At 36.0% G+C, this 14,666-nt stretch overlaps 1 protein-coding gene across 1 annotated transcript in view; it reads right to left on the bottom strand.

The window, feature by feature from the left end:
* The window catches only part of ARHGAP15 (Rho GTPase activating protein 15), a 711,497-nt gene that overhangs the window by 568,452 nt on the left and 128,379 nt on the right, over positions 1–14,666 (bottom strand). The window contains exon 5 of the mRNA XM_005676179.3: positions 10,370–10,457. Coding sequence (XP_005676236.2) covers positions 10,370–10,457 — 88 coding nt within the window. The remainder of the gene's footprint in view (positions 1–10,369; positions 10,458–14,666) is intronic.

Genomic DNA, 14,666 nt, shown 5'->3' with positions numbered 1-14,666 from the left:
TCTGAGTATCATGTGATAAATATAAAAGGAAATAAGGTTCACTTGGGCTGATTTTGGGTGGATGTGGAAATGAGATACTTCCTAATCAGAAATAAAGTTTGCACAATGCATTTGTTTTAGTAAGGTGCCACACTGAACACATATTCTGGCATCACATGAAAATACCTCCCTGTTTGAACTGGTGCCCACTGATGTGCTGATATACCCATGTTTGGGCCACAGCGTATTCTTCAGCTCTCCTTAGATGAATCACCCTATTTGCTTTCTTTGTATGAGGACTTCTTTACAAATGACCAGACTGCTAAAAGATCAGGTCATGGGAGAATATTAATGTATATTTTGAGGGAGAAGATGTCCTGTGATCTACTAAATGCATTGGGCCGTAATGATGACAGATTTAGCTGTTTTGCTATAATCTTTATCAGTACCAGCACAGGCCTTATTGCTCTCATCCATTTCATAGATCTTTAGAATAGGTTTTTCAGATAGTTTAACAAGTCTTCCTTTTTTTACTGTAGGAAAAAAACCCAAAACTTAATTCCCCCAAACTGTTGCTGAAAACTCTAACTCTCTTAATTTGAGGATATGCAGTAGTTGGGGCTTCCTAGATGGCACTTGTGGTAAGGAACCCACCTGCCAGTGTAGGAGATTTAAGAGACGTGGGTTCCATCCCTGAGTTGGGAAGATCCTCTAGGGGAGGGCACAGCAACCCACTCCAGTATTTGCCTGCAGAATCCCCATGAATAGCGGAGCCTGGAGAGCTACATACAGCCCATAGGGTTGCAAAGAGCCAGACACAACTGAAGCAATTTAGCACATATACACACACAGTATTGAGTCGGCCAAAAGATTCGTTGAGGTTTCTCAGTAATATCTTTTTTTGGCCAACACGATATTAATGATACAGGGCTCCACAGGGCCTATAGAAAGAAATCACCTCTTCTCACAATCCGGTTCAAGGTTTAATAGTCTGCACAAAACAGTCTGGAATGGTGCATATACACCCTAGGCCTCGGAACCACCAAGAAATATTTTTAAGATCAATGACTAGCATAGTATGTGGAGCAATACAAGAAATCGATAATATTTGGAAAATAAATAAATTAAGGAATTGATTTCCCATATTTAATCATTGCTCACTCCCTTCTTTTCAGGTGAAGTGTCTTTCTCCCCTCTTTTTCTGCATTGAAATCCTCTTCAGCCTTCAGAAACGTCCTCAAATTTCACTTCCTGTGTGGCTATATTTAGAACGCTTTTCAACTGGAGGCAATCTCTTTCTCCACTTGTTTACCATAAAACTAACTCATGCCCATGTCCATGCCATTCTGGAGTAATTATCAAAGTCCGCTTTTTCACTACAATTACTTGACTTATGGGTGTGTTTTCTATTTCTTTCCAGGCCCTCAAATGACAGATCTGAGTTTGTTTCATTTTTGTATCTTTCATAATACCTAGAATAATGGCTTAATACCGAGCACCCTCAGTGATATTTGCAGAATTAATACATGAAGAGATACATAAGCTGAGCATTACTCAGCACCACAGTTTCCTTGGGAAAGGACTACCTGTAGCTAGACCTATGGTTCCCCAGCATGTTTTCTTATATTTCTTCATCATGTTAATCATATTCTATTATAATAAACCTAAGTATGATTCTGTTTCCCCTACTGAAACATAAGCACCTGCGGAGTAGGGATCATATATTAATAATCTGGATATCTCTAGGGTTTAATAACACATAGTGTGACACCTGTTAGGAGCTGTTAATAGTTCATAAAATAAATAAATGAATGAGTTCTCTAAATTACGCAGCTTCTTCCTCATGAAATAATCCATATATATATATTTTAACCAGAAGTGCATATTTGCCAGATCTCACAGCTATAGTCCAAGGTCTACCCCATATCAGGCAGATGCTCTAAAATCACAAAGTATGGAAGGTACACAGGAAGAAAGTTTCAATTGAATTTCAGGAGCCAACTGAAATACTTTGGTGGTACAAAAGTAGATAAGTGTACCTGAAAAATGGAAAGGGATATGATCCAAGGCCTCAAAGGATAAATCAAACTGACAAATTTTGTTTCTTTAGGATGTCTCTGGCTCCAGATGAATTAAATAGTACTGTAGCTGCTTTTGAAGCAAAAGTTTTTGCTCTTGGACTAAATGAATTGAAGTTAGAAGAATTAATTCTTCTCTTGTCTCTTCCTTATTACAGTACCGGTCATTTTAAAACAAATAACACCTGGGTCATATTGCTGTTCAGTATATATTTGTTAAAAGAAGAGCTATGAGAGGTTATTCTAGGGTGAAAATGTTTGGAGCGTACAGGCACACCTTATTAAAGAGCTGCCCTTGGTAGCAAATCTCAATCCATGGCAGTCTTCTCAATCATTTTCTTTTATCCTATCTTCCAACCAAACTAAAAAAACTCATTTCTCTTTTTAGCACACAGACCTTGCCCATTTTCAGTTTCATACCATTGTTCATTTTCATTTCATTTCATTTTTTACTCCGCTGGAATTTTCCCTGCCCACAAATCTCCTCATACTGAAATTATAACCATCCTTCAAGGCCTAATTCAAATCTTTCACAGATGTGAGCTCTCCTTCCTTTAAATGTTAAAAAAAAAAAAAAACCTCTCCTATGTTTCTTGTTTCATCTCATCCTATTTTTTTTGGCAGAGACAGCTATAAAGCAAAGACTATCTTGATTATATCTCTATGCCTTATATGTAGCCCTAACGAGCAAGCTGTTCATTGTAGGATTTCAATACATATTCTTATGAAGTCTTTTCCCACCAAGGCTTATATAAATAGCACAAACTTGATTAACCAAATGCATATTTAAATGAAAGTGAGGTAGATTGTAATGAGAAACTATGCTATTTGGATCAACTCTCCCACCAAAAACAATGAAAAGTGCTGGATAAAATACTTCTTTTTAAACTTACCTTTAAAATTGAAAAGCTGAAAAGATAGTGGGAACTTCCAAGGAAAGTATTTTTTAGAGGTGAGAATCTGAACCCAGAGAGAAAAGCATAATATCGAATCAACATAACTTCACCTTGTCTGAGGGCATTATAAAAAGATAAAGGCAAACTAATATTAAACTTGTAGCTTTTCTGCAATCCCAAGGGGTTATAAAGAAGACTGCCTTTGTAGAAGAGCAATGTAAGAGAAGAAGGAGTGAATACTTCTGTCCCTGATAAGATATAGCACAACTGTAGCCCTCCTTTTATGTACACATAACTTGAAAATTTTAAAGTGTTAGATTGATCTAATCAATCACTGGACATGCCCACAGATAACCTGAGGAAAATGCAAAACACTCTGGAGTAGGACACATTTATTCCAGACCTCGGAGAACTTCTCATGCTATTTTAATAACAATGATTAGCACAAAGTCAAAGGTAAGCAGACACACAGGGAAACAATGCAACATGAGTGAGAACCAGCAAAAATTGACACAGACTTCAGATGTTAGAATCACAAGACATAGAATATTGAAAAAAAAATTCCTTCTAATTTTCACAAAATAAAAGCGAGTTTTTAAAATGTGTATGGGTGAATAACTAACAAATGACATAGTAAATTAAAAACATAAACTTCTAGAAATTAAAATTTTAATAACTTAAAAAATAATGATTATCACAAAGGGAGATTGAATTAAAGAATGAGAAAATGAATCAAGAGAAGTTATTTGGAATGCTTCAGAGAGACAGAAAGAAGAATATAAAGCATGTGGAGGCTAGAGTGAGAAAACACAGGTTTAACTAGGGGCTTAGAAGGAAACAAGAGAAAATGTAAAAGAAGCTTCATTTGAAAAGATAATAGCTTGGGATTTTCTATTAATAAACTACATTAATGAGAGCTATAATCAATTTCAGGGGACCTAACAATCCAGTCAGGGAAATAAAAAGAAATTGACATTTGAATGTATCATTGTGAAACTGTGGAAATATTACGAGCAACCAAAGGATGGTAGTTAGATTAACAGGTAACTTCTTGATCACAATAATGGATGACAGAAGACAGTGGAAAGCTATTTTAGATGTATTGAAAGGAAATTACTGCCAACTCAAAATTCTATATCCAGAGAGAATATATATTTCCAAAATGAGGGAGAAATAGATTTGAAACAAGCAGACGCTCAGACAGATTGTTACCACAAGACCCTTACTACAGGAATTTCTCAGAATATACTTCAACCAGAAGGAAAAGTAATCCTAGAAGGAAGATCTAAGATACAGGAAAAAATAAATAACATGGGATGTGGCAAATATTAGGCAAATATAAAGCAGTATTGAATCTACAAAACAGGACAAATAATGTCTAGTGGTGTTAACATAGAAAAGAAAGAATTAAAATACAGACAGAAATAGCATATACATTGGGAAGGAGATTAGTGAATTTTAAAAATATCCTAAAATAATATTTGAATAGCTTTAGTCTTTAATAAGTTATAATTACAGGCAAGTCATTAATAGAACACAAAATGTATCACTCCCAAATCAAGAGAGAAAAATATGAAGTGATTAAAACAAAAAGAAAGAAAAAATAAAGCAAGACGTATTTAGAGAAAGAAGCAAGAAACAATATCAATGCATGCAGTGATTCCATTTTACAAATTCAAAAACATGAAATAAACTATATTTTTAAGAGCTATAGGTATAGGTGGGAAAATAATAAAGGGTGAAAAAATAATGACTAAGATGCCATTTAAGTCTGTGACAAGAGAATAAGCTATGATGACATACAGACAATTGGCAGGGCTTATAGGGTCTATATCTTGACCTGGGTGGTGATTATGCATAAATTTGATTAATAACTATTAAAATATACAAATTTGTTTAATATATTTTGATTCTGCATTATTTTCCAGTGACAATATTTTAAAAATTTAAAGTAAGTTACAAATCAGAATATAGACTATAACCACTGTCCTTTCCTTTATAAATCCAGAAAACCCAGATCTAAGGACACCACTGGTTTTCTAATGCTCCTTTTTACAAGAGGGTCAACCAGTCTGGACCAAACAAGTGAACAAAACAAAGACAGTGTGTATAGACATTAAAAAGGAGACAGTCTCCTCTCTTGGTGAAGCCTATCTTTCTTTCTGAGGTTTCATCTGACCTAGATTTGGGATTAGGGTAATATGATATCCTTCATGTTAGAAAGTGAGTGCAGTAGTAGGTGATAATGGACCCATTTCTTTTTTTTTTTTTTTCAGTGAAATGGCAGCTTTATTAAAGGTTCATCAGTTTGAGAAGAAAACTTATATAGACATGAACTTCAGTCCACTCATCCATTATTGATTCAAAAGCCATCCTACTCTTTAATGAACTTACTGAAAAAGAAAAAGAGAATAGGTCAGTCCTCCCTGAATAAGTCACTGAGGACCCAGAGCCTATGAAACTCAGATTTACACACACCAGCAAAGTGATTCTGTATCTCTCTTCAGGGGAGAGACTGCTTTTGATAAAAATGGGACATGGTTATAAACTGAAAGAATTTCAGTGGGAAAAAAATATAGTCACACATGGAATGTGGGATCAGGCACCACAGTCTGTGACATGCTGTATTAAATGTGAAAGCAGTAAGTGTAAGAGGCAATGGAGGAAGATATATATGGAACATATATATGGACACCAGGATGTTACATCTATAACCCTAGATAGAGAAATGGCTTCGTAAACAATATTTTATGCTGCCTATGGATAACATATTTCTCTTTTTGGAAGACTATACATGTTGGCATTCCTTGAATTAATATACTTTTTCTTCTCTGCATGTGTGAACCAATTCAAGTGAATCAATTCAATGATAAATTATAATTATTAGGTTAGTGTAAACATAATTTCAGTTTTTGCATTGTTGAAATTTGCCATTTGATATTGGAATACATACTTAAATAAGTGTGGTTATGTTACACATCATCTGAATGCACATTTCTCACTTGATGTTCTTTTTGCTAATGACTTAGTACCTGCTCTTTATATTTATTTTAAACTATGGAAAGGATGGACAAAAAGCAAATTTGAGTGATTTTCTTATTAGAGTTCAAAATGGACTATAAAGCAGCAGAGACAACTTGTAAGATCAATGCATTTGGCCCAGGAACTGCTAATAAATGTGTGATGCAGCGGTGGTTTGAGAAGTTCTGCAAAGGATATGAAAGCCTTGAAGATGAATGAAGTGGCCAGCCATTGGAAGTCGACAATGACCAGTTGAGAGCAGCATCAAGCTGATCTTAAAGCTACAAATAAGTTGCTGAAGGACTCATCAACCATTCTATGGTCATTCAGCATTTGAAGCAAATTGAAAAAGTGAAAAAGCTTAATAAGTGGGTGCCTCATAAGCTGACTGAAAATCAAGAAAATCGTCATTTTGACATGTTGTCTTCTCTTATTCTGTGCAACAACAGTGGATCATTTCTCGATTGGATTATGACATGTGGTGAAAAGTGGATTGTATATGACAACCGGCAATGACCAAGTCAGTGGCCGGACTGAGAAGAAGCTCCAAAGTGCTTCCCAAAGCCAACCTTATAATAAAAAAATGTCATGGTTACTGTTTGGTGGTCTTCTGCTGGTCTGATCCATTACAGCTTTCTGAATCTGGGGGAAACCATTACATCTGAGAAATGTGCTCAGCAAATTGATGAGATGCATCGAAAACTGCCATGCCTGCAGCCAGCATTGGTCAACAGAAATGGCCCAATTCTTTTCCATGACCACACATTGCACAATGAATGCTTCAAAAGTTGAAAGAATTGGGCCAAGAAGTTTTGCCTCATCCACCATATTCACCTGACCTCTCACCAACCAACTACCACTTCTTCAAACATCTTGACAACTTTTTGCAGGGAAAATGCTTCCACAACCAGCAGGATGTAGAATATGCTTTCCAAGAGTTTATTGAAGCCTGAAGCACAGATTTTTACACTGCAGGAATACACAGACTTATTTCTCATCGGCAAAAAGTGTATTGATTGTAATGGTTCCTATTTTGATTAATGAAGATGTGTCTGAGCCTAGCTATACTGATTTAAAATTCAAGATCCAAAACTGCAATTACTTTTGCATCAACTTAATACATTATACTTCATATTATGTACTACAGAATATAGTATATTTATTTTTAATAGAGTATATTGGAATATAATAATTATTTTAAGATTATTGTGTATATTTTTATAAACTAATTTTCAGTTCAGTTCAGTCACTCAGTCATGTCCGACTCTGCGACCCCATGAATCGCAGCACGCCAGGCCTCCCTGTCCATCACCAACTCCCGGAGTTCACTCAGACTCACGTCCATCGAGTCCGTGATGTCATCCAGCCATCTCATCCTCTGTCGTCCCCTTCTCCTCCTGCCCCCAATCCCTCCCAGCATCAGAGTCTTTTCCAATGAGTCAACTCTTCGCATGAGGTGGCCAAAGGACTGGAGTTTCAGCTTTAGCATCATTCCTTCCAAAGAAATCCCAGGGCTGATCTCTTTCAGAATGCACTGGTTGGATCTCCTTGCAGTCCAAGGGACTCTCAAGAGTCTTCTCCAACACCACAGTTCAAACACATCAATTCTTCGGCACAGCCTTCTTCACAGTTCAACTCTCACATCCATACATGACCATAGGAAAAACCATAGCCTTGACTAGACGGACCTTAGTTGGCAAAGTAATGTCTCTGCTTTTGAATATGCTATCTAGGTTGGTCATAACTTTTCTTCCAAGGAGTAAGCGTCTTTTAATTTCATGGCTGCAGTCACCATCTGCAGTGATTCTGGAGCCCAAAATATAAAGTCTGACACTGTTTCCACTGTTTCCCCATCTATTTCCCATGAAGTGACTCTGTACTAATTATCTTGGCAAAGATATACTGTCCCCACTTTACAGATGAGGATTTTGAAACTCAAAGCAGTTGAATAACTCTTTTCAGTTTCTAAGTGGCAAAACTAGAATAGATTCCTCTGTGGTTGAACTTCAAAACTCTTCTCCTAGCCATTTTGTTGGTTTGTCTCACCAGTGCATTAGCATTTGAAGATCATTCCTATACAAATTAAAATACCATTTACTCTTCTAAACACATTCTGCACTCAGTTAAGCAGTTTCTATGTACCCCTTGCAGAAAAGGGCAGACTTTTCCCCAAAAGTACAGTGAACAATAATACTAGAACACGTGTAAGGGGGCACAAGAGAAATTCAGAAACTTGAGAATAAATCTCTTTCAAAATAAAACCACAGTATCTTTAATCAAGGTCTGGCAATCATCATATCATTTCTCTGAGACTGGTATTGGTAAATGTGGGCTATCCCACCAAGCCTTGGTTAGAAATGTATCCAAGAAGTTGACTAACAAGGCAATTCATGCAGTACAAACAGGAATCTGTGATTCTTTCCCCCATTACCACAAAACATAGTTACTGCCCTGAATTTGCTTTGAAGGCAGTGAGAGAAAATGCAAGAGCACTGAAAATGGGACAGTAAGTAATAAATAGGGACTACCCCTCCAAAAAGAAAAACAAAACAAAGGTTAACAAATTTTCACTGAAGGTAAAATCTATTATCAATTTACAACAATTCTGAAGCTTGATCTGGAGGTATGCAATGAATGAGGTGACTTGCAAAGTTTGCCTATTATGGAAGGGGGAGTTCTCTTCCACCTGTACAAAATTAAGCAGCTGATAATTATATCTCCTGGTATGAGATTAAAATAATAAAATAAACGCAAACCAAAAGCTTTAATTTGAAATCTAATCTCTCCCATTACCCCAGCACATTCACATCAACTCTGCTCCAATGGAATTCTTCTCACCCAGCAAGACAAAGATCATCTTCTCAGCAGCCAAACTCAGAAAGGCAAGCTACTTTCCTTCCTTCCTGACTTTCCCCTCAGAACTCATTCAAAGGGAAGATAAAGGACCCATGGGTGGATGGGAGTTGTTTTGTGCCTGGGCCTTAGGGGTACTTTATTTTTCTCAAAAAAGATTATCTCAACATTACTGTAGCCAAAAAATAAATAAAAAATAAAAACAAAACCCTAAAACAAATATCCGAGGCAGTTTAAATTAAAAATACAAAGGACTGAGATATATTTTTAATTTCTTCATAATTAGTTTACAGATTGGACTGCACTGAGACTCCAAAAATCAGCAAGCTACTTGAGGATAAAGGCTATTGCAATTATCAGGAGCAAGCCAAATGCTACCTTTTGTTCTTACTAAAATCTTCTCCTTAAAAAAAAAAAAAAATCTCCTAGCAAATGATTTTCTATTTCCTATTTAAAGAGGATTACATAGCAAACACCACTAGTGGCTGGAAAGCAAAGAACTTTCCATCGTTTTATTACCTGCCAAATACAAATTAGCTCGTTGTGGTTAATTCCTGCCAGGAGACCCCTTTCCCGGCTGCCCATCAGGCCAATGGGGTATGGCAGGTTGGTTCCTGCCCGGAGTCCTTCTTAATCAGGAGGCTGTCAGATATGCTGCTTGCCCACTGTCTCCGACATCGTGCGGCAGCTCTGGTGTTCGGGCAGTGAGGTTTTGAGCTTGAATTGCCCCAGTAACTAGCTCAGAATTGCTCCTACTTATGATCACTGTCAAATCTCAGTGGGCATTTGTAAGGCCTTCCTCCAGGTACAAATCAAGAAGCCCTACAAATTTCACTTTGTAATAACTACAGGATACAGAAATTGTATTAGTGCCATTAGATTGAGTCATAGAACTATTCAGAAAGGTTAGCTGGATGTAGTGAAGTCATAGTTAGACTAAGATAAAAAATCACTTTGTTAACGTAGAGTGTTTCCTCATTGGTATCACTCTATATTAAGGTGCCATTTATAAACAGCTTATTATTATTTATTAATGTGTGAAGCACTTTATAGCATGCTAGATAACAACTTAAATTCATGTATTAAAGATGCACATACATGGTTTAATACGATTTACGTCCTACAATATTCTTTAAAACAGCTTCCCATAGTCTCATCCGTTAAGCATTTATTACTAATGCATTTTATAACATGCTTTATAATACATTATTTGAGCAAGTAGCTGCATTTAGTGATCATTTCATAAATAAGAATAAAGCATTTATAAATGGCACCTTAATTTAAAGTGTTACCTTCCCATTACTAGATAGCTGCTCACTATTCATCTCATTTTGTGATTATTCTCCAAATGCACCACTTAATAAAACAGACACTAAGTTCTATTTTTCCTTCATCTGATTAAAAGTTTATTGAGTCATTTCTTCCATCTGCTTTCAGATGTTGCTAGCTTGAAGGCTTTAGTGCGATTTCTGCTGAAACTGAACTTTCAATTCAACAATATTTCTATGAAGATGATAATAGTAAACACAGAGAACTACTCACCATGTTAGATAGCGCCTGCTGCTTGGACTCCTTGTAAAATTCAATTTTCCGACTAGAAAGAACAATCCAGGAAGTAGACCAGTTTTTCCTTAGGAGAGAAAAAAGCAAATAAAAAGCATTATTATTGAAGAAATTAACACAAGTATTGCATAAGCAACATGTAGAATAAGTAGAGACTATCTCTTTTTTAACTAGAATTCCTAAAAGTCTTTTTCTTTATTAACATCTATAGGTGGTATGGAATATGTATAATAATAAAAGATTCTGTAGTTTTTAGATCATGGGATTTGCAGTCAAAGTTTCATTTGTAGATCTTCCTCAAATATTTCAGCTATTAAAAATCCAACTTCATGTATCCATGTCCCCCACTCCATAAAAAGCTGTTTCTGCAGCAAACTAAAAATAGAAATCAGAACATCATCCTTCATTGTTCAGTTCAGTACAGTTCAGTCGTTCAGTATAGTTCAGTCGCTCAGTAATGTCTGACTCTTTGAAGCCCCATGGACTTCAGCACGCCAGGTTTCCCTGTCCATCACCAACTCCCAGAGATTGCTCAAACTCATGTCCATTGAGTCACTGATGGCATTCAAACATCTCATCCTCTGTCATCCCCTTCTCCTCTTGCCTTCAATCTTTCCCAGCATCAAGGTCTTTTCCAATGAGTCAATTCTCATAGGTGGCCAAAGTATTGGGCCTTCAGCTTCAGCATTAGTTCTTCCAGTGAGGACTGATGTCCTTTAGGATTGACTGGTTTGATCTGTAGTCCAAGGGACTCTCAAGATTCTTCTCCAATACCACAGTTCAATAGCATCAATTCTTTGGTGCTCAGATTTCTTTATGGTCCAACTCTCACATCCACACATGACTGCTGGAAAAACCATAGCTTTGACTATATGGACTTTTGTCACTAAAGTAATGTCTCTTCTTTTTAATATGCTGTCTAGTTTGTCATAGCTTTTCTTCCAAGGAGCAAACATGTTTTAATTTCATGGCTGCAGTCACCATCTGCAGTGATTTTGGAGCCAAAGAAAATAACGTCTGTCACTGCTTCCATTGTTTCCCCATCTATTTGCCATGAAGAGATGGGACCGGATGCCATGATCTTCATTTTTTGAATGTTGAGGGTTTTTTTTGTGTGTGTCTTTTAAAAAATTTTTTATTGGAGGCTAATTACTTTACAATATTGTGGTGGTTTTTGCTGAATGTTGTTTTAAACCAGCTTTTTCACTCTCCTATTTCACTTTCATCAAGAAGCTATTTAGTTCCTCTTTGCTTTTGGCCATAAAGGTGGTGTCATCTGCATATGTGAGGTTATTGATATTTCTCCCAGCAATCTTGATTCCAGCTTGTGCTTCATCTAGTCTGACATTTCGCATGATGTAATCTGCATATAAGTTAAATAAGCAGGATGACACATATATAGTCTTGACATACACCTTTCCCAATTTGGAAACAGTCCATTGTTCCATGTCTTCTTCTAGCTATTGCTTCTTGACCTGCATACAGATTTCTCAGGAGGCAGGTAAGGTGGTCTTCTAGTCCCATCTCTTGAAATATTTTCCAGTTTGTTTTGATCCACACAATCAAAGGCTTTAGAGTACTCAATGAATCACAACTAGAAGTTTTTCTAGAATTCTCTTATTTTTTCTATGATACAATGGATGCTGGCAATTTGTTCTCTGCTTCTTCTACCTTTTCTAAATCCAGCTTGACCATCTGGAAGTTCTCAGTTCACATACTATTGAAGCCTTTGCTAATGTGTGAGACTCACACACTAGCCATTACTTTGATAGTGTGTGAGATGAGTGCAACTGTGCGGTAGTTTGAACATTCTTTGTCATTGGAATGAAAACTGCCCTTTTTCAGTCCTATGGCCACTGCTGAGTTTTCCAAATTTGCTGGCATACTGAGTATAACACTTTAACAGCATCATCTTTTAGGATTTGAAATGGCTCATCTGGAATTTCATTACTTTCACTGGCTTTGTTCATAGAGATGCTTCCTAAGGCCCACTTGACTTTGCACTCTAGGATGTCCAGGATATACTCCTTCTTTGTTACATCTCTTCATTGGTTTAGTACACATCAGAGTCTTGAAAACTAACCAGCTAATCTCACTGTCTAGTTCACAGTATTTTTCAATGTTGAAACTCAACAGAAAGCAAATATGAAAATAAAAGGAGTCAAATGTGTTTTTTTTCTTTTTTGCCAGTCAAACTAGCTAGAATTATAAGAAATGATACCAAGGGCTACTTACTGAAAGTGTGGAGAAATGGATTCTCCCATACAATTTTGGTGGGAGTGCAAATAATTTTTCAGGAGTGAATCTGGCAATATGTTTTTAAAAAATATTTTAAAATGTGCATATCTTTCAATTGAACAAGCTTATGACTATGAATTTAAACTGATACTACAAATCATCTTATAAGTTAAGGCTCTCTGCATGAGAATGAAGTGCATCATTTCTTAAGTCTGCATGTAAAATATCAAAAAATGAGAGGCAGGTTATGAAAATTGTATACTATGGATTCATATAAGGAGCTAATTAACCCTGTCCTGTAGAAGAATCCTGATAAGGGAAGTTTTCAATGTCAATCATAATATAAGATATAGTTCAAAATACCATACTGCGCTATTTATCTATGACTGTCCTCACCCATCCCAGCCCCTTCTGATTGTTAATTCCCATTCATCAGAAGTTCAAACATTATATTTTTAAATATATCTTCCGTGACTTCCTCACATAGCACTTAAGACATATTGAAAAATAATATTTTGTAAATTTCACTTCTCTCTTTCCCCCATTAAATAAAAATCCCCAAACCAACAGAAAATACTTTATATTTACAAAGATAGCTCCAGTGACAAGTAATAGTGAATTGGATAGAGTAGGCAATAATTATATATTTGTTGAGTTAATGATTAAACTTAGGCATGGGGGAATAAAAAAACATTGGATATAACAATAGTTAAATCAGAAAGTGAAACCCCAACTTTGATTGCCCTTTGCATTGCATTGTTACTTAAGTGACTAGATCTGTATAAGTTTGTGTCATGAAGAATACCCTTAGTTTAGATGGCAAAACATTAAGGAGATTAATATACATTAAGTTTCTATCTATTACATCATGTTGCTGATGTTTGCTTTGGTTTAACACTCATTTTTGAATAGCTGAATTCATTTTACAAAAGCTTTTTTTTAAAGGTTACTCAAAGACTATTCTGGGCAATATAAAACTATACAAAAATATGTTTTAAATGACCATTTAAGATCTTTGTATAATTTAGTTCCACTTTCCTCATAGACTCTAGGGGTTTGATTGAAATAACAGTTTTGATTCAGTCAAGTTAACATTTATAAGACTACGTGGCTCTTATATGCCTGAAGCTTTCCTACTTATACACCACTGTATTAAAAAGGAAAAACAGAAACAAAACATACATAATGTGTATTTTTCAACATGCAAATATGAACTGCATGTTGTTGGACCCACTTGTCTTCAAATAGTCACTTTTCAATCAAATGGCAATAAAGATGGAGGTAGGAATAAAAACACATAGACCTTTTTCTCCTTTCGCTTTAGTTCCTATTTCTCCTTTTATTTACCACCAGCAGCAAGATGAACTGAAGCACCTGTAGCCTTCTTCTGACAGAGGTCATAATATTAGATGACCCAAGATAGAGTAAGCATTGGCAGGACTGGTGGTCTAGACTGGGCATCCTTGTTATCTCCACCCCTTACTTTGACCATATGTAACCAGCAAGAATGGAATATCCTCAGACATAACAGAATCTTTATTTAACCTGCCTGTTACATTTCCTACTATATTTTTAATCTCCTGGCAGGAGATATTCTATACCTTATTTGCTTCCTATCTATAGCAAGCCCTGGATAAATGGTTCTGATTTGATCTGTTTCAGATGTTGATCGTTTATAGAATGTGTTGGCATTTTTCCCTTCTTTAAACTTGGAACTGGAATTGGTTAGAAATGAAATTGCATGAAATTCGATTATCTCATGGTTCTCAGAACTTTGAGCTGCTGTAAAGAGTTCCCCTCTTAGGTGAATCTGATGAACAGGCTGAAGAGGGTAGGAATTGTACGTGTTGTAACTTTGGTAATATAAATTGCTCTGGCTCTTTACATACAGTGCAATTTCTTTTTGAACTTATAAACTATAAATAATATCTATGAATACAAGGGATTTTTCCAATTTAAGACAATATCATTTCAAAAGGAAGAACAGAATGCTGGTTTTCAACATTTCAGATGCCCCAATTTTAATTCAGTTTTTCAT

The sequence above is a fragment of the Capra hircus genome, chromosome 2 (genome assembly GCF_001704415.2).
Source record: "Capra hircus breed San Clemente chromosome 2, ASM170441v1, whole genome shotgun sequence".
Taxonomy (NCBI): domain Eukaryota; kingdom Metazoa; phylum Chordata; class Mammalia; order Artiodactyla; family Bovidae; genus Capra; species Capra hircus.
Note: the sequence above shows the minus strand (reverse complement) of the source record. Positions and strands in the feature narration are given on the sequence as shown.